We start from the raw sequence: 23,958 nt of genomic DNA, 5'->3' as shown, positions 1-23,958 counted from the left end.
AAACGGGCAGAAGGAGCTTTTCAGGCAGCATCTGCTGTGTTCCTGAGGGCAGCGGGAATACGCAACCCAAATAAAATCAGCAATTCTGTAGATGTTCTCCATAAAGGAGTTTTGATTAGAAGTGAAAAATAATCTATCTTAATATTTATCCTGGTTACAGCTATGGTTGCTAATGAAAATGTACCCCAAAAAAAAAAAAGTAGAAGCTAACAGCATTTGTTTCTATTGAAGTTCTTGCAGACAGGAAGGTATTTTATCTTACTTTACCACACATTACTTATGTTCACTTAACAGCTTGCTGTTAACATTGGGTGAGATTCTGCCCTTGGTTAACTGGTGAAAATCTTGAGTAACAGCCACTGAAGTGGATCGAGTTATTTTGGATTTACGCCACTAAGTGAGACAGAATGTGACCCCTTATCAGTGCCTTTTTGCTTTGAGTATACAAATATTTTATGCGTTTCAATGAGTGACAGAATGCAAAACTTGCAAATATTTATTTTTAGATGTATGGGGAAAAAGCAATTAGAGCTAAAAATGTTAAGAATGAAGAAATCACTTAACAGAAGCAATTATGTTGGGCACATAAACAGCTCTGCCTTCAGACATTTTATTCAAATGCTGCAGAGCACACTAGAAAATATCAATTGTTTAAAAAAACTGCAAGTATTTTTTCACAACCGAAAAAATCAATCATTATAAACAACATCTGGGGATCATTAATATCTCACTCTACAGTTGAATTAACAAAATAAGAAAGAGGTCTGACCAGAATCCAGAACAGTTCCAGATTTGCTTTTTCAAGCTAAAAGCTTATGTTTGCAGAGGTGGGGTGGGAGGGAAGAGGAAATGTACATTTATCTATATTGTTTATAGCACTATTATGCATTAATCATTACTTCTCCTCCAGCTATGTCCTGTTTTTGTTTTGAGAGAGTTAAAATTTGAAATATTTAGCTAAGCCACCCTGCCCAGGACCTTGGAAAAGATTTGCATATTTTTCAGACTGTTAGAGATGCCACCGTAAAGCTCCATCTAAGGAGGTCCCAGTATCCACACTAATAAAAAGCCTCCATACTCTTCCTATCGCATTTCTATATGCTTGAAACATTCTAGTCTTAGAGCACTAACACCGATCCCACTCTAACATCACATTTGTTTTAAAACAAAGAAGCCCAAAGCATCTATCTGGAAACTTCAGGGTTTGCTGAATTTCACTAATATAAATTATCCTGCAGGTAGCTGAAATAGTCAATAGCAATAACGCTGATACTTTATGTCAGCTGAAAAACATTAAAAACCCACCCTTTCAGTCCTACGTACAATTTTTGTACTAGAGCAGGTTTAAGAAGAAAAGCCAACTTTGACTCACACAAATAAAGTAAGTCACCAACAGGAAAACTGTATTTCATTTAGACTGGAAACATTCTTTCTTCCTTTTTTTTTTTTTTTTAAAAAGTCTCATTCCCTGCCAAGGTTTTGTTTTGTTACGTTTTTCCCCTAAACAAATGATTTTATCTATGAGTCACAAACTTCTGTAAACTGAGATGTATAATGAAAGCAAAGACCAAATTTCAGCTGCATCAGGAGTCATGGTACCACTCTATACCCTGAAGTCATCAGCTTTCATCCTACACAGTTCTTCTGGCACATGACCCATCCCTAAAAAGCCCCTTGTTCTTCACAGTGCTGTCCTGCTACGACTTCCCTGCTCAATGCCAAGAAGGAAGGTAAGCCCTTCTGAAATTGTTGGCTGAGAAACCCCAGCGGCTGGGAGGACGGGTCAGCCAGCCATCCCTCACTCCGCACCACTCCCTGCCAGCCCTGGAAGCGAGAGAGTCTGCTTTCTGCACTGTTCTACACGGTGATCCAAGCTGTTGAAGGTTTTGGGTTTTCTTTTGTTTTTCATGTAGCTGATTTTTCCCAACACAAGCAATATATCACGAAGTTTTTTGGGGGGGAAGGGGAGAGAAGGGAAGTGGGGACTGCAATACCCTTTACACATGATATTTTTTTCAATGAGCAGTTTCCCCTCTGTATTGTTCGTTATGGTAAAATGAAGAAGTTCCACTTTTCAGAGAAAAAATTATATTAATACCACAGCAGGATGTAGTTCTCTCACTTTGTGGTATGAAATGTTTTATAAAAAATTGGCCTTTACATGCAAAAATAAAACTTTTAACCTTCTTTCGGGGGTGAACAAGTGTTTACACTACCCCAGGGACCAAACAGCTTGTTTAATGGCATATTGGACCCAGCATGCTATAAAAATAATCCCAAATGATTTAAAATTTACCAAATAGATTTTAAAAATAGAGAAGAAATAAGATACTCAGTTTTCTCTCACACTCTGTTTAGAGAAAAAGCAACCCCATGCTCACAAAATGAAAGCGAGCCTTCTGGTTCATCTCCAGCAGGCAGGATTTATAGTACTTATCCAGCAAAGCACCACGACAAATATTTCTGTGCGAGATTTTCACCTGGCGAAGCCGATGGAGCTGTAGTGATCCACCATCACCCAAGCACCTGACTCTCCTGCTCCTTCCCGCCGCCCCGCGAGTCCCCGCGCCTGGAGAAGGTGGAGGTCAGGCTGACGGACACATCCGTGCGCTGCCTCGCTCAAGGGACCCGCACGCCTTTGGCAATGCAGCCCACAACTGGGTCGCCAAAGGATCCACGCTCACCCATGCGCCCGGGAAGTCACTCCAGGCGGCGGGGCAGGCACGCGTCTGGCAGGAGACCAAGTCACCTCCTTTGGGCAAGAGACCGCAGAGGACGCGTGCTGCTCTAGCAACGACCGCACGCCGATTTCTGCCCAGTGACCCTCAAATCCATCTTCCGGACACGGCATGGGCAGCTTTGCCTCCAACTAGATCTCTTTGGTCCACAATGAAAGCTATTAGGACCCCTATTTTTTCATTCCTTCTCTCTTGCAGCACGTATGACCACACAGCAAATGCCAGTAAATCATATGCATTTACAAAAGTTATTCAATAACAGTAACCCCAGAGGCTGATAAATGAAAAGGATTTTGAAAAATGTCTTTACCAATGATCTTGAGTTGAAGAGAAATGAATTGTTCAGCTGGTATGTATTATTTTTATTTTAAGGGAGCAGGGGAATGAGGAAACAGGGTTTTGTTTTTTTCCACATGCCGATTTATAGGAGCAGTTAGATAAAGGAATGCGTAGGTGAACTCTAGCCTGCGCAGAGAAATAAAACGAGGCCGTGTGAAGAGAACCGATCCTGTTTGCTCGCCCTGCTGCGTCCAACCGGTCCCTCCCTTGGGCAGGCAGACACGACCCACGGGGCCGCGGCAGGGACTCCGCGGCCACCGCTGCCCGGGGCCAGCCCGCAGTCTCCCGGTGGCCCTAGCTCAGTGCCGCCTGCAAGCCTGCACGGGCCGCTGGCCCCGCCAGGCAGGGCTCCAGCCCTCGTGCTTCAGTTCGACCGTGGACGACTCCACTCCAGCCTCCTGTGCAGGTTCGAAATCTCACATTTCTGGTTCCTAGCCAGCAACACCAGCATTTCATTATCCACCTGGACTGTTTTGCGCTGGTGAGGACCTCTGCTCTTACTTCAGGAGGGGGAGAGGTACACTGACTGTGGTCACATCCATAAACTTTGGCTATCAAGACATCGAAGCACGGCTTATGTCTTCAGCTTTCTGAACAGAAGCAAGCTTTTGAGCCTGTTTGCATTCTGGAGGGGAACCCTCCAAGGCAGTTAGATTAACTAATCAGTAGTTATATCAACAAGAATGGGAGCGGGAGGCTTCCCACTCACAGCAGCCTTTCCTCTGTAAATGGAGAGCAAGTCCTTCCCTGGCAGGCTGCAAAGAAATAGATGCAAACGCTTGAGCCTTCCAGCTGCCGAGCCGATTCCTCAGCAGCCCGCTTCTCCAGGGCATCCTCAGTGGGACACTGTGGCACACTGAACCGAGGCAGAGGAGAAACAGAAAAGGACTTTGCCAGAAAGTCGGTCCTGTGTATTCCTGCCCAAACCACTTGCCACGTGCCTTACAGCAGCACGCAGGCAGGACGGATGCAGACGCAGGTAGCCGCAGCGTCGGCAGCGGGTACTGGCTGTGGTAGCCCACGCTGAAGCCGGAGGGGAAGCTTGCCGCAGCCTAACCCTTACAGAAGCTCTATGGAAATACAGAGGCCATCCACATGGAAATGCCTGAAGCATCAAAGCATCTCTTCCAGCCCCATCTGCAGGAGCTGACAGACAGCGTCTACATACCTTTTCTACTTAAAAAAGAAAAAAATCCCACACCAAAAAAACATTATTTATTGTCAACAAAACTTTATTTTTCTTCCTCGTTTCCCCCTTTCTTTTTTGTTAATCCCCACAGAATGGGGAAGAAAATGGGGAGGATGAGAAGGAGTCAGAGCTGAACAAAATGTTTTTGTTAAAAATGTGTAATAAAAGTAGAGAGAATACTTCCTGGAAAAAACATTTTTCTCTATTAAAACTGCCTAAGAAGGACAACAGCTTACACGCTGCAGTGAATGGGGCTCTTTGTAAAGGTGTTTCTGCTGTCTCACTTGCGACATGCCGCATCTGCCACGTGGTGCTCCAACGCTCAGAGAACGTGTAACACCTTCCCCAACAGCAATGTTCTTCTTCAAGACCTGGCATCTGTATCAGAAGCCAGCACTTCTCACATAAAGACATTAGTAGACCGTATTTCCCAAACTTTGTACTCGCTTTAGACTTCAAAGAATTTCAGGTGATGGGGAAATACACATGTTCCTATCTTGTTCCTTCTGCACACTTCTTTCATTTGCAAGGTAAGAAATAGCCAAGCCCTTCAAATTAAATGTGTCTGGATCTCCTTATAGACACCTTTTAAGAATTTTAGTCACATTTCTGTAATCTGGTCTCCCCTCAGATTTGACTGATAAATACCAGTGCCTTAGAGTAATCCATTTATCTACTGTACCACCCTGCCTCTGTTTAGCTTTAGCAGTCATCACTTTCCACATGTGACATCAATCTACATGATACCAATGTAAACTGTTTGTATAACGAAGTGTTGTACATTTTATTGTCCTGCCAGCAAAGAAAAGGATAAAATAGCACTTCGCCTGTTGCCTTCAACGAAGGTAATATAATTGACATCATGCATTTTGCAATACAGAAATGGAACCATACCTCGGCCAGTTTTTTCTTCCTAACACAGCAGGGCTTGCAAATTTTAACACATCATTATTTTCATAAAAAATACTTTTAAAGAGTAGTATTTTTTTGTTTTTATAGGCATTTAAAAAACTCTGCTTCTTAAACCAAACTAAGTTTTAAATACACATTATTAATTTCTATGGCTAAGAATTCTGTGGCTCTGGTTTGATAATGAGATAATTGCCTCGCAAAGGTCAAGAGAATGACATAGTTAGCTTTCAGAGACTGAACAAAGCACTCGCTATGGTTCACTAACCGTAGTTTCTGCATCACTCCACATCTTTTTGATTCATCTATTACTAATATTCCATGATATGCTTACATTATGGATCCAACTATTTCGACAAACCTGCAATCAAGGAATGACCCTGAATAAAATACTCCACAGAAAGCAGATGGTATGCTCATCAAACGCCTTCAAGCCTAAAATAACCTTTCCCATGTAAGAAGGATAGTCAATTAAAACTGAACTTTATATTCTGAACTGGAGCGCAGAGTAAATAAAAATCAACATGATACTATTGTGTTATTGGACCAAACTTCCAGGGCATTTCATTCATTTTTTCACCACCCCCACCCCCTAAGAGCAACCAACACTTTTATTCATAGTTCATTCAAAGCCTGTAATGTTTTGTGTGAGTGTGAGCAGACTTGACAGTTTGGGCCCAATCCTGCAAAAACCTGACATCACAAAATTAAAACTATTTGCAGCAGTAACGTGCTGCAGTGACGACACCGCGTGAGGAAGGATCTCTCCTGCCTGTTGGGAGCTGATCGATGCGCTACCTCACAAAATGCCCCAATGCCACCAGCTGAGTTAGGAGTGCTAGTTAGCGTGCTAGAGTTAGGAAAAAGGGGGAGACGATTCTCCCATCCCAGGCATCATTGAATCCCTTCCCTCTCACTCCCATTATTATATGTTAAATGCATAATCAGAAATTCTCTCTAAGAGACCACAAGAGCTTCCCTGCAGAGATGTAGGGATCTCGCACAGCAAAGGTGTACCCACCGCTATGCAAACAGACTTTGCTAGCGTTAGCCGCAGCGCTCATCCATCTGGTGATATGGGTAATAAAACTTAATTCTCACAGCATAGGTACGCTGCTAAAGAAATTACACTGGACCCATTACTGGAGTTACCCTGGCTGTGTACAAAGCATACATTCTGCCACACATTCAGCAGCACATCCGCTGCCCTTGGGTTGATCTGACACAAAGAAAATAAGGTGTGAAATCACCTGGTAGCTATCAGGAGTCAAATCTTGCAGCCCTCTATCCCAGCTGTAAGGGGCTGCATATTCCTCTGGAGCTGCAGAGTATTCTCTACACCCTTTGAATTAAGAGGTCACCTCCCAGAAGTGCCTCGGCACTTGTAAAATCAAGCTTCTAGCACTGGCAAAGCCCCTGCTGAAAAAGCCCACATTCCAGGAAGGCCAGAAACACACCAGCTATAGCTGACATTTGTTCAGGGCCCTGGGAGCATACGCGTGGTTGATGAGCGCTCTGCAACAGCAACGGGACGCGCGGGGAGTCTTGCCTATTTTGCATTTGTTAGCATATTGCACCAACAATGTCTTTAAAAAAAACCCAACACGCTTTGTAAGCCTTCTGGAAAGACACAGCCTATAGGCGAATGGTTAAGGCAGATAAATTTCAAATCCAGACAACAGATCCTTTCACTCATACCGAGTTAACTGTGCTACACACTACCCGTGTAACATTATCTTTGATCATGATAAACTCAAGTTGCGCTACCAAGATCACTAGTGTCTAGAAGTCTTCAGTCTCACAGAGGAAAGAGCGCATTTGGTACTTAACATTTCAAACATAAATAGCATTGGTTCACTTCAAAGGAATCACAACTTCCCCTTGGAAATCAGTAGACGCTTAAAAAGAAGAAAAATGTATTTACTTGTGAGAAAAAGAAAATAGCTGTAATGCGACTTACCAAACTCATCACATATACTTTCATTTTCTATTAGAGTAGGATGATCAAATGTATCCCGACAGTAGAAGATTTGGGGGTTCTTGCTTGTTACTGCAATGCCTCCCAGGGCTAAAACAAACTGGTCTGTTAGTATTGAAGAAGGCTTGTCCTGAATGCGCTTTAACATGGAACGATATCGACAGTACTGTGGGTAGCTGAGAATTAGCAGGTTTGAATCTTCATCATCCTCACCTGGAAGAAGAAAAAAAAAATACTGTTAGTATGTCAAAAAAATACAAAACAAGGACTGTAACTCAAGCATCTCAGAAAACCCCACGGCCCTCTGGTTCAGTCTTTTCTCAAGACCTATCTTTTATAGCACAGTGGTTTTCAAAGGAAAGGTTAAAAATAGAAATTTAAAAAAAGTTTATTGAAATTACTTCTTTTCTGGCTTTCTGTTCAGTTCTCCCATGCTTATCCACAAGAACTCTACCTGGATGAGTAAGAAAACACTGCTCTGCAGAAGTTGGCCAACGGCCTGAATCAAAGTGTTCTCCATACTTTGCCAACTTGGCTGCTTTGATAGAAATATTATCTGTCATTTTCACTCAGCTCCCTACACAGCCTTACTGAACCATGTTTACACCAGCTAGCATCTTTTAAAAATAATAATATACAAGCCCCAGAGCATACAGCTATTAATTCTCCTTTGAAGTATCTGATACTGGCAACTACCAAAGGGCCTCTGGGCCAGGGAGGTGGGCTGATCCAACCTGGTCATTGATGCTAAGCTACCCCGACAGGTGCAAGTAACTCTCCTCACATCAACTGCAAATGCAGCAGGACTCAATAAAACACCTACAGAGCACAACGAGCAAATGAATTTCCAAACAGCTCATACTGTCGAAATGTGGGCTCAAAATACAAAGCAAGCTAGAGCTCAGACCTTTCCATTCCCCCAGATTTTAGATGACATTAGGCATAAAGGTGGCAGACTTTGAAATATCACAATCAAGTTTCATCATATGATAACCAGCAGGAAACCTAACAGCAAAAAAACCCAACCAGAGACACAAACAGGAGAAATTATTAATTTGCAGGTATGCAGCCAGTACTTAACAGCACTTCTTTTTATGCTCATTTATCTCCTCAGGTGGGGTAACTGAACATGGCTTTCCACGCATGCCAATGAAGACAAAGCAAGAGCATGCGGTTTACATTTTCTGCTGTACTCTTGATTACTGAATAACTCAGCTATTTCTTCTGTCAGAGACAAAAGGTCTACTATTTAATCCCATTACCAATACTGAAATCATCTTTCTTACCCTCAAAGTAAAAATCACTTCAGATATTGAAAGAAATGTCAGATCAGTTCTCCCCAACTAAATACGATAGCACAACTCATCTTGATTTGCGTGAGGCAATGGAAATGTTGACACATAAAAGGCTAAATTTTAAGAAGTCTCTGGAAGCAAGTATTTCACCTAGAATGTCATCACTGCAGACGAATGCAATGCTGCAAAAAAAATCAACACGGCAGACGGACTTGGGAAGTACTGTTTTTACAAGCACAGCTCCTGAAAGCCATCACTTTTAAAAACTCAGAACTTTCCCCACTACTCTGACGCAGATGGGGAGATCAAACAATTTGTGTAAAAAACAGTAAGAGTAATACATTTTGGTAAACAGCATTTACATTACTTTTCTAAGAAAATAAAATTTATGGCCCTAAAATCTCTTTTGGCCAATCAAGATGTGGTCATGCTTTTCTTTGTTTTCAACAAGTAAGTATCCCATAAGTCTACACAACAGCATGATTGAACCGATTGCTCCTGGGAATAAGGTGCTCTCTTCTTTATCAGGAAACTCTAAAAACCAGATCAGGAAAACTGTTCTAGGAATTAAGCAGCACATGATCCATCCTTTAGCTTCTTCAAGAGTTTCATATACGCCTGCCTGACAGTTATTACTATTTTATACCTTTGTGCAGATAGTCCTGAGTTGAATCTGTTGATCTGACAGCACTTTCCTTACGCCAGGATGTGTTCAGCTTTTTAAACAGGGTGTATATAAATGTACGTCCCATGTGCCTTTGTAGTAAACCATTAGTTTCTAGACAAATGTGCTGTAAGTCCCTGCGCAGAATTACACAAACTTTCTACCCCTGACAACTGACGACTTAACTCAAACCCCTGGCATAAATTAAAATCAAGTCATTTCTTACAGGATCACTTTTACACATGCTTGTGCAACTCCAACGAGTACTTTATGATGCATTTGTTTCCTTTCTTTATTCACTCCAGGTTCAACAGATAAATCTAAGAACGAACAAAGGCTGAATAAACTGAAGATTTGTTTAGTGAAAGACAAACAGAGTGTTCCTGGAACAAAGACTTTTTTTCTCAACCACGCCCACATGAGAAAAGAGAAATCAAAGTAAACCAATCCCTAATAAAATGCAAGCCCAAAGAAGTAGTATTTTTCTTCTAGCAAAATCTAACACGCACCATTTAATGGTGGGCTTAGCATATATTGCTGAAGGTTTCTGATAAATATGATTAGAAAGAGTTTACTCTCATCTAGAGAGATGAAAACGTGGATCACATTCCATTAAAATCAAGAAATACGACGTAATTTCTAAAAACATTTAACTGAGATCTTAGAAAACAGAGATGCTGTATTTCTGAATCTCATTTTAGCTTCAACGGAGAGAACACGGTAAAAGACAATACCTACACTACGCTGTTTGCAAGGCTCAACTGAAATTACTCTAATCCCATGCTTATATCATAATTATGTGTTTTAATAACCCCCTGCAATGTCAATTTTTCATTTATTTCTGTATTTCAGGGCTGAAAACAGAGAAACTGTAATTAGGAGGCAAGGTTCCACCCCTGCCTTCCGAGCGCTGCCTATATATGCATAGATGTAATCCCACAGTTCCCTTTGTGAGGGGCAAAGAGAGCTGGGATTTGGCACAGCCTGGCATTTATGTTGGATTACATGTTCTTCAAGTTGTCTTTGTAAGTAAGAGATGCATGAAATGCCAAACACAATGAATCTATGCAAGAACTGACTTTTCAAATCAGCACAACCATTTTTAATATGTAACGCAAGACAATTAAAAGCCCCAAAAGAAAAAAAATAAAGCCTGCTAAAAGCACGAATTCCTAACAAATCCATCTAGAGCCAGAACTATTTACACAGAGAGCAGAGAAATACAAAACTGTAACTCGCTTTTTGTTTGCTTGTTTCGGAAACATCAGCCTATAATGTTATTGCTAACCGCCATAATCTACTCTCAACATCAGTAAGCATTTTTTTCTTTAAAAAGACCTTCACACCAGGATTTTATAGAGCTTGATGGAAAAACTATGCATGTTCCTTCCTGTACCTAATTACCTCAACTGCAAAAGCTGCCAAGTATTTTGCCCTTTAGTTCTTTTAATCGTATTAGTGCAAATGCATTTGGATGCCAACAGAAACAAACATTTAAAGATTTTTGCTTAAAAGATTCCAAATATGTATGAGGCTGGTGCTAGGAAAGCACACTCCACTTCTTCCCAGAAAGCACAGAGGTTTTTTTGCGGAAGAAGTATGAATTTGTGCCTCTTGTAAGACTAAACGTCTAGTTTCGACCCAATTTAAGTAAAATAACGTCAATATGAACTGCTCTCACAATGATTTATGCTACCTTCTGTTACTTTATTACATTAGACATTCCTTTCTCTAAGCTTTATACTTTTCGCCGTGCTCCTAGCAACCACATAAAGGCTGAGCACCAACTTTACGTGCCTGGCACCCTTCCAGGCTCGACTGTTATTGATAATTATATTGAAGTTTCAATTTAATTGCTACTCTGTTGTGACACAGAATATTTTTTGTAATTAGGCATTTCCCATTTTCTGTCCATTCATTTTTTGTATTACTGAAAATGATTTTTTTTTTCCCCTAGAAAACATAAGCAGAACAATGATACAGATAAGGGTATGTACATCTGTTACTATCATTACCAACACAGTAATGTGAAGGGAAGAAAAAAAAAAAAAATTAAAGGAAAAAAAATTGTGAATATAATTTCTCGGAAGGTAATTTTCTTTTCAGTTTAAGTGCTCTTATTCTTCTTACAGTTACTCAATGATTTCCTGTTCTAATTACAAGACATTATACAGAAAGTCATTTTTAAAAAGGAAATGTACTAGAGCAGGAGGCTAAATAGCGTCACTCGCTTGCTATGGTTTGAAATTCCAAACTTTTGCATCTCTTATCAATTCTCTGCTCTACCTTTGTGCACTATATTCTACCACAATCTACCATCTCTTCCGAGGCAGTTAACACAAATGTATACATCAAAGAGGAAAACACACTTGCAGTTAAACTGCAGGCAAAAGAAAAAAAAGAAAAAAAACCCATTTTTTTTCCTCCTCACTGTAGCTGGTAAATTGGCGGCAAGCCAAGCCTAGGAGTGGAAAATATTAAAAAGTAAAAAAAAAAAAAAAAAAGAAAGAAGAAAGCTTGATTAAAAAGCGAGAGAAGAGATATTCAGTTCTAAATCTAAATGAATAAGCCACAAACTATTTCATAAAAACATACTGTGACGTAAATTACACATCAGTATTGCACTGTTGTGGTTATTTTGAGAAATGGCTTGTACTGTAAGTCAGCTGGTAAAACCCCACCCTTAATGATTTTGTAATTCTCCATACAGCAATCAACTGGAGCAGTCATGAAATTGCCAAGAAGGAAAACAGACAGAGCTGTACAGAGTTTGTAATAAAAAGATAATGTACTTTTAACATAACAGAAGTAGAAGATTGGTTTTATTAACTAAAAAAACTACTTAAAAGGTCCCAGGCTTGCCATTTGTTTTGATAAATGTTAACACAGATCTTCATAAGATAAGCAATGTAAGTATCAGGGGAACCAGATAAAATGGGACAACGCTTTGGTGTGTGGGTAGCAAATTGAGCAAGGGAGTTATTTGGAATACAGAGCAAAAATGAAGCAAGTTGCAGGGCTCTGTCCGTCAGGCTCCTCTCCCTCACGGTGCCTTTGCTACTCTGCCTTCTTTCATTACCCTCAGTTACCAAGGAGGTGTCCCAGAGGATGCACATATCATGATTAGTTTATCATTACTTGTATGCATGGCTTTGACCATATCATCAATACCTGGCAGATGCAGAGGTAATGGAGAATGCATCTGGATGTCCGGAGAGACTGGGAACAGCGAGGGTTAGCCGTGCTGAATGAACACGGCTGTGACTCCCAAGACGGGATGTCTCTTGACTATGGCAGGACAGCGTCCAGGTGTCACTGCCCTCCCAAGACCGGTCCTCAGCAACCCACTGGAGCACACATGATGGGACTTGTTTCATCTAATAATGCAGTTTTAGTCTATGACAGTTGTGCAGATCCCTGTGTAGTCAGAAAGATCTCCTTCCAACCTGCTGTTCTGTAAGACATAGGTCAACTCACCCTCTGGAGTTACTACTCCCTCATCAATGACAACTAGCTTAGTCTAGAGGCTTAACCTGCAGATCAAACTGAGTGAGTGAAATGAATTCTACCTAAGTGACAACGTGGTCTGCCCTACGCCAAAGCAATGGTCCAAATGCATGCTAAAAACTCCCCTTCCAGCAGATACACTTGCCATCAAGATAAAAAAGGTTGATCTCATCTGTGACAATGGACTTTGGCTCTTCCAGCTCTTAAGATAGGATCCAGTTCTCCTTCCCCTGTTCTGCGCCTTTGGCAAGGACTTTCTGCGGTACAGGCATGAGAACACAGGTGTAGACAAGACGAAGATGTGCGTAACTGACCCTTCAAAACCAACGACTGCAGGTCAGACGGGCTCTGCACATCTCAAAGCTGCCTATTCTAATAACATCCCAAGGGGAGATAGCACAGCTTTCCAGCAGACAGAAATGAACTTAGTACACAATTACCAAAAAACCTGAATCCCTCAAAAAGTCAAAGAACAACAGAAACAGCAGAACCACAAAATGGTAACCAGAAGGAGGAAGAAGAAACTGGGTCTTTATGACCTAAAAACCTTTAAGAGGAATCTTGCAATGAAAACACCTTCCCATATCACCATCCAGTCATAACCTGCCAAATACCCCAAATCGTCGCCCAGATAACTGCAGCTGGCCAAGAAGCAATGGCAATCATCACCTGCCTCTCTGGGCACTCTGGTGAGAGAAAGGATGGCTCTCCCAATGAAATAACCTTCATGGGAGAACTATGGCTGGCTCCTTACTTGACCACTTCACACATCGAATACGCCGCACAGACGCAAGGCTGAGAACCCCATGTCCCTTTGCACCAGGCTGCTGTGAGCTAGGAGCAACAGCTGAGGAGTTCAGGTAGCTGCATCATCGTCACGGAACTACTTCTGCATGCTCTAGCACACCAATCCACTCTCTCTCCAGCGATTAGGGAAGACTTACCAAACACAGCTCTTCCAATCCACCCTGCCTTTTCATTCCCACGGTCTTTGTTCGCTCTAGTAACGTCACTTGGTGTGCCTTGGCTGGCTAATTAATCACAAGACCTAAAAATATTAATCTAAGAATCACATTTCTCTCACAGACAAATGCAAATACAGTAATGATTTAACCCCATGAGACGGGAAAGGAAATCTGTGTTTTTGGGTTTAAATAACTTTGGGTAAATTATTGACACAACAGGGATACCGCTTTGTTGGCAGGACCCATGCTACTCATCCTTGCTTTGAGAACCCCCCTCTATTTGAATGCTAATGCAATCAAGAACAAAGGCAACGTGTTGCAGGATACGGAACACAGTGATTACGTTTATGTTTACCAGATAATGATGATGTTAACAAGCTGCCTGTATTTCTTATGTGGACATTTGCCTGCCTGATTTTGCTTTTAAATTGATCAAAAGGCAAAAGCCATTTCTGCCAATATACAGAATAAATCGTGCAGCCTTTCTGCACGTATCAGATATTTCTTCCCTTGTAAGGAGGAGACAGAGCTAATTCCCATAATTTTGTGCCACTTCCCCAGCCTTCTGGTTTCTGTCACAGTGCCAGCAGAGCATCAGCCATTCACAGAATTCCTAAGATTAGTTTAACATTTGAAAGAAAGAGAATACTTACAAATCTACTGGAGATTGAAACTACTGTTCAACCCAACAGCAATACAGTCATTAAAAAACCAGAAAAAAGACAGCACCATCTAATGTGTACTTAAAGCACATGGTTGAAGAACATTTTACAGTTGGTGATTTGGATCCGAGTTGTTCTAGTCCTACTTAACGGGGACGAAACCGAGTATGTTGATCGATGACTGACAGTAGGTCCATATAATCAAATCTTCCATAATATTTATCTCATTAAATCACTCTGAATTTGAGTCATAAATCCAATTTTTGAAGAAGACGAAAGAAATTTAATACTGCAAAAGTTTCCAACCAGGCATTCAACATCTATTTTCATACTCTAATCCAATATTCAGCTCCTCATAACTGCAGCTCCTACCCTGGGCTCCCAGGATCCTCCTGCACCTTAGGAAGCAGGTTTATGAGGTGTTTCTAGACTCAAAAGAAGAGTGACTGACAATCATCATTCCCAGCTTTTATATAGCCCTTCCATCCACAGGCCTCAAACTGCTTTATGGAGATGAGTAAAAATTATTATCCCCATTACACAGAGAGAGAAACTGAGACAGAGAGAGCTTAAAGGATTTATTCTACAGCATCAAGCAACTTAGAGAGGAAGGGAGAGAGCAAACAGCCCATGCAGAAATCCTTGTCAGTGGGGATTTCTGGGTAAGTCAGAGTTTCCTAAGCTTCCTCGAAAGGGAAGTGGCCATCTCTGGCCACCCAGCCTCAACCAGAGACAGGGGATGGACCAGGCAGGGGCTCTGTGTTGAGGCTTCTCCCTTACCACAACCATTTTCCCTGTCCTGCACAATCCCAGTCACTCCTTCATTTTATTTAGCTGCTGCCCAGCTGGGATTATCTTCCCCTTCCATGGAGGGTTTGCAAAGCAGCAGCTCGCCCTCCCGCCAAATGGCGGGTGACTGCTGCAACGATAGCCGGAGGAGCACAAGAAAAGTGAGCCGATGCTGGGGATGCAGCCAAGTTCAGAGCTGGGCTGTGAAATTGTCTCCCTGCCTCCCCAAAATTTCCTTCTCTCCTTACTCCTCAGGTCACCGGCATGGGCCAGCCCATGTCCAAACAGCCATGGATGACTACAGAAAACCAGTCTGATACAAAAGGTTTTTAAAGTGCCCTATTAGCTTTTTAAAGCAGATGGAGACAGGGGGAAGGGGGAGATTGATTGTAGAAGGGAGCACATGCTGCCTGTCCTCTTGAATGTTCTGGGTCATGTGGACCATTCAGGTTGAATGTGCATCAGCTTTAAAACAAGTATTTATCCTGGTTGTCGTGGTTACTGATAAGCAGCTTCAATTCTGCTGATAACAAAATGAAGAAAGAATTAAAAAGGGGAGGGGGGCTGAAAACATAATTTGGTAATATGATGAAGCCAAGAAGAGGAATTAAATCACATTAAACAAGCCAATTGTACTGTAAATGGCTCTGCCTCTGTATTTGCTTTTAAATCATCTAAGGCTCTAACATGGCAGCTGCTTCAGTTTTAACAAACAAACAGTAAAAATCCCTTTTAATAACGAAAGGAAATAATGATATACTTTGCTTTAGCTGAATTCAAACATAATTTAATTTTTCCTGAGGTGAGATTTGCACAGGGAACAATCAGATAATAAGTGTTATCATTCTCATAGACAAAACTGAACCAGCACTTTGCAATTCAAAGTGCTATTTAATGCACCATTTTCAGCAATCTCTGAACACCATCCAACATACCACTGAACTACGCTTCAGTACTTACACATAAAGCCTGATCCTGTAAATACTTGAGCATGGGAGTTATGCTGCAAGCACAAGTACTTCCACTGCTGCTGTGGCTGAAGTTACACTTTCCCTAAAGCACCTTCATGAGGGGGGGACACATCCAGTAACTTTTCCTACAACATCTCCTCATCATCTTTGTTGTTATTACTGTTACGTGTCGTATGTGTGATTATGTGTCCTGGTCTCCCTTTCTTCTGAAGCGTAGCACTGCACAGAGAAAATACTGGAGAATGAAAAACTCTGCTCTCGCAGAGAAACACGCAACTAGAGTCACTGGTAGGAGAGGGGCACCCATTTTTACAGCGATGACAATTAACCACTGGAACAACGAGCTCAAGGTTCCCCAGGTTCCCCAATCCAGTGCTCAAGACTGAATCTTTTTGTCCTGAAGATATCCTCTGGTCTGATGAGTTTTAAACTTGTGGTCTGTTACTTGCTCTCTGTGCTGAAGAGACCCACGGCAAATCCATACTTGCTTGGGAAAATTTTAAGGCATGAAAAACTGAAAAAAAATGGAAAGCCACTAAGAGTTAAACTGAGTGACTGGGCTTAATATCAGAGTAACTGGGTCTCCTGTCGTCTCCTCTCTCTTTCACCTCTGCACACCATTCAAACACAAATGAGACAGAAGCATACGCACGCAGCCTTACTTACAAGGGACTGTCACACCACCTCTGCCACACAGCAGAATCAACCGCCTTCATTTTCCATTGCCCCCAAAAGTATGAGTCAAAAGCCTTATCTTGGTGTTTCACACGGGGCCCTTTCACTATCATTCTGAAAATTCGGAGGAACTGCGCCCTCCTCGAAATAGCAACGGCAGAAGCTGCCGGTCCCAGAGCTGCGACACGAGGGGTGGAGGGTGGAAATGGTCCAGTGATTTAAACAGTCGAGCTCTGCTTTTGACATTTATGCCCTCTTTGAAACCCTTAATGAAGTAACAACCCTGTTAATTCTTGCAGGGTATTTAGTACACATAAAAATTGCATTATCTGCTATTTACAATTTACTACACACAAGCACTATCTGGCTCCGTATAAAAATAGCAAGCTCACTGTAACCCTCCGCTCCCTTAACCATACTGCTGGTTTCTTTGACACATGGAGAAGTGAGAATAATTACATTTTACTGAGTGCGTCTCATTACACTGATTTAAGTAAGATTTCCAAAGCTGCAAAAATATGCTTTTCGATTTCATTTGTTTCTAGCAATTCACTCCGAAGACGGTTAGTAAAACCTTCAGAAATCATCATCAATATGGACAAAAATTGTACCCTTCTCATGTGGACATTTGACAGAGGGATAATAGGGTCTAGAAACACCACAGTTAGACGTTTCTTTTCTATTTAATGTTTCCTTCTGTGCCAAACATAATATAACAGACAAGTGTTAGAGAGACATGCAGGGGGGAGCCTGAATAGAGAGCTTTAAAAGAGGTCCTTAATAGAGAAGCTGTATGCTTAGTCTTCAACAACATTCAATGGCAATTTATTTGCAGCCATTTTCTCATGTAACCTTTCACACGGGAGCAGGTAAAATAGAGCACAAGACAATTTGTCAACTGCCAGATATGAACAAAAGAAACCATTTTTAATAAGCTTCAGCGGCCCCTTGTATTTGTTTTGCAACATGTTAATAACTTTTTTGGAAGCCAATCAAAGACAAGAAGAGAAAAAGAAGTCAAGCTGGGAAACAAAAACCACAGTTAAAGAATTTTACAGATAAACTAGTGTTATCATCTGCAGTGTAATAATGCTTAAATCCAGGAGTGGCACAGAATTAGAATTAGCATGACGCCATATTTTTAAAAAAACACAATAATTGCAATTACAAAAATGCTAGCGCCATATATGTTTTCCTAAGAATTTGCTGTCACTTACCTCATCCCAACAAGAGTACATACCTGTTCCCCCGTGCAACTTTACTCTGGTTCCCCCCCTTCCTGGTGACAAGGTGAAACTCAACACAAGGACTAGCGTAAGGAAAGGCCAGTTGGGAGTTGCCAAACTTAAGGTCACCAACCCAACTCTCCCGCACCACGCTCCCCCAGCTACTTGAGGAGTCTCACCTCCTAACTGAACTTCTCATGTTGCACCAAATAACCCCCAAATTGTTGCTCTGAAAAACATCCCAAATGTAGCTTCAGTAGCTGTTACAGGAATATGAGTAAATCTGTGGTTGCTCATTTAATCCAATTCTGCATCACAACAAAGTAGACTCAAACTGAAGAGGAGTAATAGGAAGGAGGTGTAAAGGAAAAGGGAACTACTCCCCCGTCTAGGATACGAGGACCGAAAACTTAGCAGTATGCAGGACAAGATGAACAAACCAATTGTGCTGAAGTTCAGCAATGCCAGAGCCTTCCTGTGTGACCAAGGTCATATCATTACGTCTTTCTGTGGCACAGCCTCATTTCTGTGGAAAAGGAATTAGTCGCAGGCATGTGAGAACTCATGGGCCAGTTACTCCTGATCCCTTCCCCTTCCTGCAGCCACAAGAGGAGGTGCAGAGAGCCTCCTCAAAATCGTATCTACCGATACCTGTGCCAAAAAGGTTTCTGCAGGGGTAAGGTTCAATCGTTGGACCAAATGCTCATATGAGCCCTCAGTCCCACTTCTAGGGGGAAGCGTCTTCTGGTACTGAAGAAAAGTCAGAGTGGCCAAACAGGGAGGCATCAAAATCCCAGCAACATACGCCGAAACATCTGATGAAGTGTTAAGTGATTTCATTAATGTTATTAAAACGTAGAAAATTCCCTTGGAAAATTTCACACAGGCTTTCCCATCTTGTTGCGCATTACTCATGGCCTGAGACACGCGTGAGGAGCAAATGGAGAGAAAGCAAGCTTCTCTCCAGTCAATTTGGACTGAGTCCTAGTCTCACTGGTAGAAAGACCAGGCTTGTGGGCTTCGATGAGAACAGGGCTGGGTCCTTTGAACTAGATTATTATGGCATCTGTAAGAGAGGTACGAAAGTACATGGTGAGAGAAGATGCGCCAGAGAACAAAAGGAGCTGCCGGTCAGATGACAACCCTCCTCATTATGATGATGAAAAGACTCCCAGACTTCAGCAGACACATGCCTGCAGAGTTTACTATGCTATCCCCAAAATTAGATTTTGCCTTCTGAAGACTTTGCAGAGGAGTCTGTTACCCAGTGAAGGGAAAGAATATAAGCATTTTCTCTTCAAGAAAGAGGAATGGCTTTTTGAATAAGAAAGGGCTCCCTGCGATGGGAACCTACCAGCCCAACCCCATGCTCCTCCTGAGAACTAATACAGGATTACTCTTCCTCTTCTGCAGGACCAGGAAAAAATTCCTGCAGAAGAGGAAAAGCTGTGCTACCTGAATTATCTGGAAAGGCCTCAGGTGGAGGCAGGGTGAGAAAGGATTTCAGGACCAGTTATGCCTATGAACTGAGGAGAACAAGCAAGTATCCTCCCACTCTTTTCTCTAGGCAAACTCTCTTTCCAAGTTTTCAGCGAGAGCATCAGTCTCCAGTGAATCTGCCCAGGAAGGGCCCGGCAGAGCACTGCCAATCTTCCAGAAAACACCAGGCGGCTTGTGCTCTGCTCCCGATGGGCTTTGGTCCGACACCCAGCAGAGAGGAAGGCTCCCAAGTAGAAAACAATCCTAACATACTATCTACTAGTCTGGAGCGTGCTCTAATAATAGATAGCACTGTCTATTTCAAAGCACTTAATGGACGCTAATTAGTCCTCAGGGCATTCCTATGAGGCAGGTAGATAGATAAGTATTATTTCCCCTGTTTTACATATGAAATAACCTCATCAGAGATGTTCTGACTTGCTTAAGGCCACCGAATGAGTCAGCTCTCAGCAGGTCCTGGCTCCCAGACCTGTGCTCAGACCTCTCAGCCATACCTCTTTCACAAGTGCAAAAATCTTCATTTCAAACATGGAGAGAGAAAGGAAGAAAGATCAAGGAGGGGCCATAACACTGGGAAAAAATACTCTCTGGGAAAGGAGCTTCTAGAAGAACGACAAAACAGAGCTTTGTATCTGCTAAATGCTAGTACCAAATCTAGGACAAGGAGAGAGATGAAAAACACACTGATACAAAATTGTAAGAGTTTTTGCTGTATATTCTGTTCAAGGAGTCACAGCTATTTATTGTGATTTGTAACCACCGCTAATCTCAGTTAAATAGTTTTAGACTCCTAATTTCTAGCATGGCCACGAGTGTTAAAGAACGTGAGAGTGCAGCAGGCAGCAGTCCTGAACGCACAGAATATGTGCGCTTAGTACGTACGTGTAATTTACATGCCCACACCCACAAAGTTACACGGTAGTGTTGTTCCACGCTAGAGACCTTTGTTCCTGGTAGGCAGGAACACATAAACGATGGATTTTATATCTCTTTGGGAAAGAGCAGCAAATGGTTTCAGCCACCTTTCGTGAACAGCCAGAACTCGCAAGACGTCAGATATCAAACGGCACACGCTTGCTCCAACCAACAGCACGCTGTATCTCCCACTACTACTCCTCTCGACCAGTGCAGAGCGAGCTGAACTTTTAAGGCTCCAAATCTAACACACACGTTTTTCACGCTCTTGAATGTGCCTCTCGGTGACACCTTCCCTTTCAGCTCACATTCCCCAAACCACGGGCTCCCCGCGACCACATCGCGTTCCTGGGCCTCCCAGCTTCTCCTCTCCAGCCGTGGCTGCCGGGGATCACCAGCATCAGGCAGCTGCAGCCCAATGCTCGCTCCCCGGCCATACCTGCCTCTCCGAAACCCAGACTGACTACCGTCGGTCACAGGCCCTAGAGCCTAATCTCACCTGCACGAGGGAGCGGGACTACCTTACTCTCCTTTCTGCCGGGGGAATGGCTACGCTGGCGCGTGCCCGCTGTTCATACGGGCAGGCCAGCGACGTCTCCTCCACGGTAACGGCCCAGCACGGGCCAGGTCGGAGGACCCTGCAGTGCAGGGTGCTACACGGACCACTCCTATTCCAGAGAGGTGCTGAGAGTACCAACACACACAGGATCCACGTGGAGGTGAGAGAATAACAGCACTGACCCTACAAGTCCCATGCTTCTTATTCCAGACACCCTTGTCGGTGCATTTCTGACTCTCAACTACACACTTCAGGGAACCAGGGTCCTTGAAAAAGAGAACGCAGTGCACCAGTCCCCCAGAACGTTCACTAATTGTTTGTGCTAAAAATAATCTTAATTTTTGCTTCTACAGGATTCGAGGACCGATCTCCAGCAACTACAGGCTACGCAAAACATTACTTATTTTTCGGAGGGAAAAAAATTATTTATGTAGTGCATTATCAATCTCAAACGGTGATGTTCAAGCACAAGTTTGATGAACTATATGCAGCATAATACAGCTGCTTTGCATTTTGATTCCTTTATTTATAGACCATGGCAAATTAATAACTCAAAAATGTTGTTTCAGGCAAAGTATGGACACACAATAAAACTATTCATTTCCTCAAAGGTCACTCTAGGAGAAGCATACATTGTTTAGAAGCCTACCAACAATGCTATTGTTCCAAAGAAAAGTGAAAATATATAATGAGCAGTTAGTGCCTATATCTGCATCGGAGACCCTAGGCTAATTTAAAGTGCGATCTTAAGGCAATCAATCATACTCTAAAATTACTTCATTTTCCAAACTGTTTACACTTTTTAAGTTACAAATCCACTTTCTGCTATTTCAACTCACGATTTACAGCTACAGATTTAGCCTGCCTTGGCTTGCTGCCAAACTCTAGTCATGAGGGAGCTAATGATCTGAACAGATCAGTGTTTTATAATGGAGAAAAGCGCATGTAAATTTCCAGCATGTCTGCAAGTAATCAAGGCATGCTGACTATAAATGAGGCGGCCTCACATTTATTTTAGGAGAAATATCTTAAAGCCCCACTTTTTATCCGGGCCAACAACAACAACAACAAAAAATTAAAAAAAAAAAAAAAAAAATCCTTTTTAAAAGGTACTCCAAGATTATTCCAAATGATTCTAAATGAAACTGCTAGGCAAACAATATGTTAAAGAATAGTACAATAGCTAATTTCCTTTAGTGTTTCTATCTCAACCAGATCATATCCTTATCATGGCAAGCTGGAACATTAAACTCTCTAGTTCATGGAATCAAAACACAAGAGTGCTTCATATTACATTATAGAAAAATGAGCCATTCCCTACAAACAAGGTCAGATTTCTGGAATGCCAAAGGTCTACATTTAAACAGAGCTAGGAGGAGGGGAGGCTTTGCCCAATCCGCTCTCTAAAAAGCAGTGGGAAACTAGACCAGCAATTTAAATTTGTTTTAATAGCCAAAATGGTAGAAGGAGAGCAAGAAGTCTCTTGGGAGATGGTACTTAAATTAAGTATGATCTTTATTGTTTCATTACAGTGGCATAGCCAAATAATGACTTTGTGTTACTGTACAAATAATGCCGGATCCTCATTTTCCAGTGGAAATAATTACTCTATTCTATCATTTTCTGCTTACCATCAACGTACACCCCTCCCCCCGTGTAGGCACTGGGTTGTTGTAGGTTTGGGGCCGGACCAGGAAAAGTTTCAGATTTTCTCCTGTCTTTAAAAGCCATACCAAGGAGGCATATTCTGACCCAGAAGTGGCTTTAAGAATGGAGCTATAAATATTCTTGTGTTGTACTTCATGAAATTCAATCCATCATGATGGATATTTCTGTTGTAACATTATTACATGCCTAAACTCAATTGTATAATTGGATAGGGCCAGAAACAATAAGCTGGCATTGCTTTGTTACAGCATACTACAGCTTTAAAATACCTGTAATCATAAATCAACATAATTATTTGAAGTTCTGTCACGAAGCAGAACAGAAAAAGAAAAATTAAAATAAACTAGCTGGTAAAGAATCTCATTTTACCTTCTTGAGACTGAAAGTTTTTACCGGCTTTGAGTCTCACCACCACTACCACTGGGAAAGTCTTTCTCCTTTCTAGGTTGCCTTGAAAGGCACCTCCTCCAGAAAGATTTTGCTTCCTTACAGCTTTCCAACACAACCGGCAGGGCTGCACTGAGGAATCCCGCAAGTCCACAGTACGATGGATGCGTCTGCATTGCAACGACTGAGACCAGGGTAACGGGGAGCCGGGGCTGGGAAGAGACAAAGCGACCCGAGCCCCCCGCAGCAGCCGAATGCCTGGTGGGCACGGGATCAGGAGCCGAGGATCGGTTGCTGCTGCTGCTAGCGCGGTCGGTCATGCTGGAAGCCCTGGAGGGAGATAGCTGAAGTCCCTCCTTGCTGTGGAAGCAGTCAGCTGAGCATTTTTTGTCCCAGCTTGTGAAATATTTTCCGACTCATCCGCACAAACTCAGTTACTAACTCCTCCCTGACCTCTCTGCACTTCTTACCTCACCACAGTCAGGATCAAAAGTAACCAACCCTTTCGTCCTCTTTTTCTACCCCCAGGACATACAAGCGAGAGCCAGGGGGCAGCTTTGACAGACAGCCCCTGGATTTGAGGAAATTTCGCTGCCTGTTGGTTTATTTTTAATTATTGCTAAGCAACTGCCATTGGGAGCTGGCCCTCGGGAGACCATGGCCCAGCTGAGGCAGAGGGCCGAGCAGAGGTGAGCACACGTGCCCTCCAGTGCCTCCCCCCAGCGTGTGAAAACACCACGGAGTGCTTTGGCACGGACTGTTCCGTGTTACTGTAAGAGGCGAAAGCACTGACGGTGGCTGAGGCATTTCTTCCCTCCCCTTACCTACAGTTACACAACAGTTCTCCTCATCTCATCTCCATCTACCTGCCAGCCATGCGGAGCTTCATGCTCACAGGAGGCGCTGGGCTACAGCATGACTGAAGTTAATATTAAAACACGATTCCTCCTATAGCTTCCCTGAAAAAAAAACCCATTGCATTCACAGGGACAGAGATCTCCAAGAGCCGTCTTGTTCTGTTT

The 23,958-nt window shown here is 42.5% G+C and overlaps 1 protein-coding gene across 3 annotated transcripts in view; it reads right to left on the bottom strand.

Moving 5' to 3' along the window:
- ARID5B (AT-rich interaction domain 5B) overlaps window positions 1-23,958 on the bottom strand; it is a 120,719-nt gene that overhangs the window by 64,212 nt on the left and 32,549 nt on the right. For 2 of the 3 annotated variants that reach the window (XM_075717852.1, XM_075717851.1), the window contains one exon: window positions 7,136-7,366. In XM_075717852.1, the coding sequence (XP_075573967.1) occupies window positions 7,136-7,366 (231 nt within the window). Of the gene's footprint in view, window positions 1-7,135; window positions 7,389-12,805; window positions 12,877-23,958 lie in introns of all 3 variants that reach the window. The other variant, XM_075717849.1, reaches the window with a different exon arrangement.

Source organism: Pelecanus crispus, chromosome 10, assembly GCF_030463565.1.
Source record: "Pelecanus crispus isolate bPelCri1 chromosome 10, bPelCri1.pri, whole genome shotgun sequence".
NCBI classification, from domain to species: domain Eukaryota; kingdom Metazoa; phylum Chordata; class Aves; order Pelecaniformes; family Pelecanidae; genus Pelecanus; species Pelecanus crispus.
This window is presented reverse-complemented; position numbering and strand designations above follow the sequence as displayed.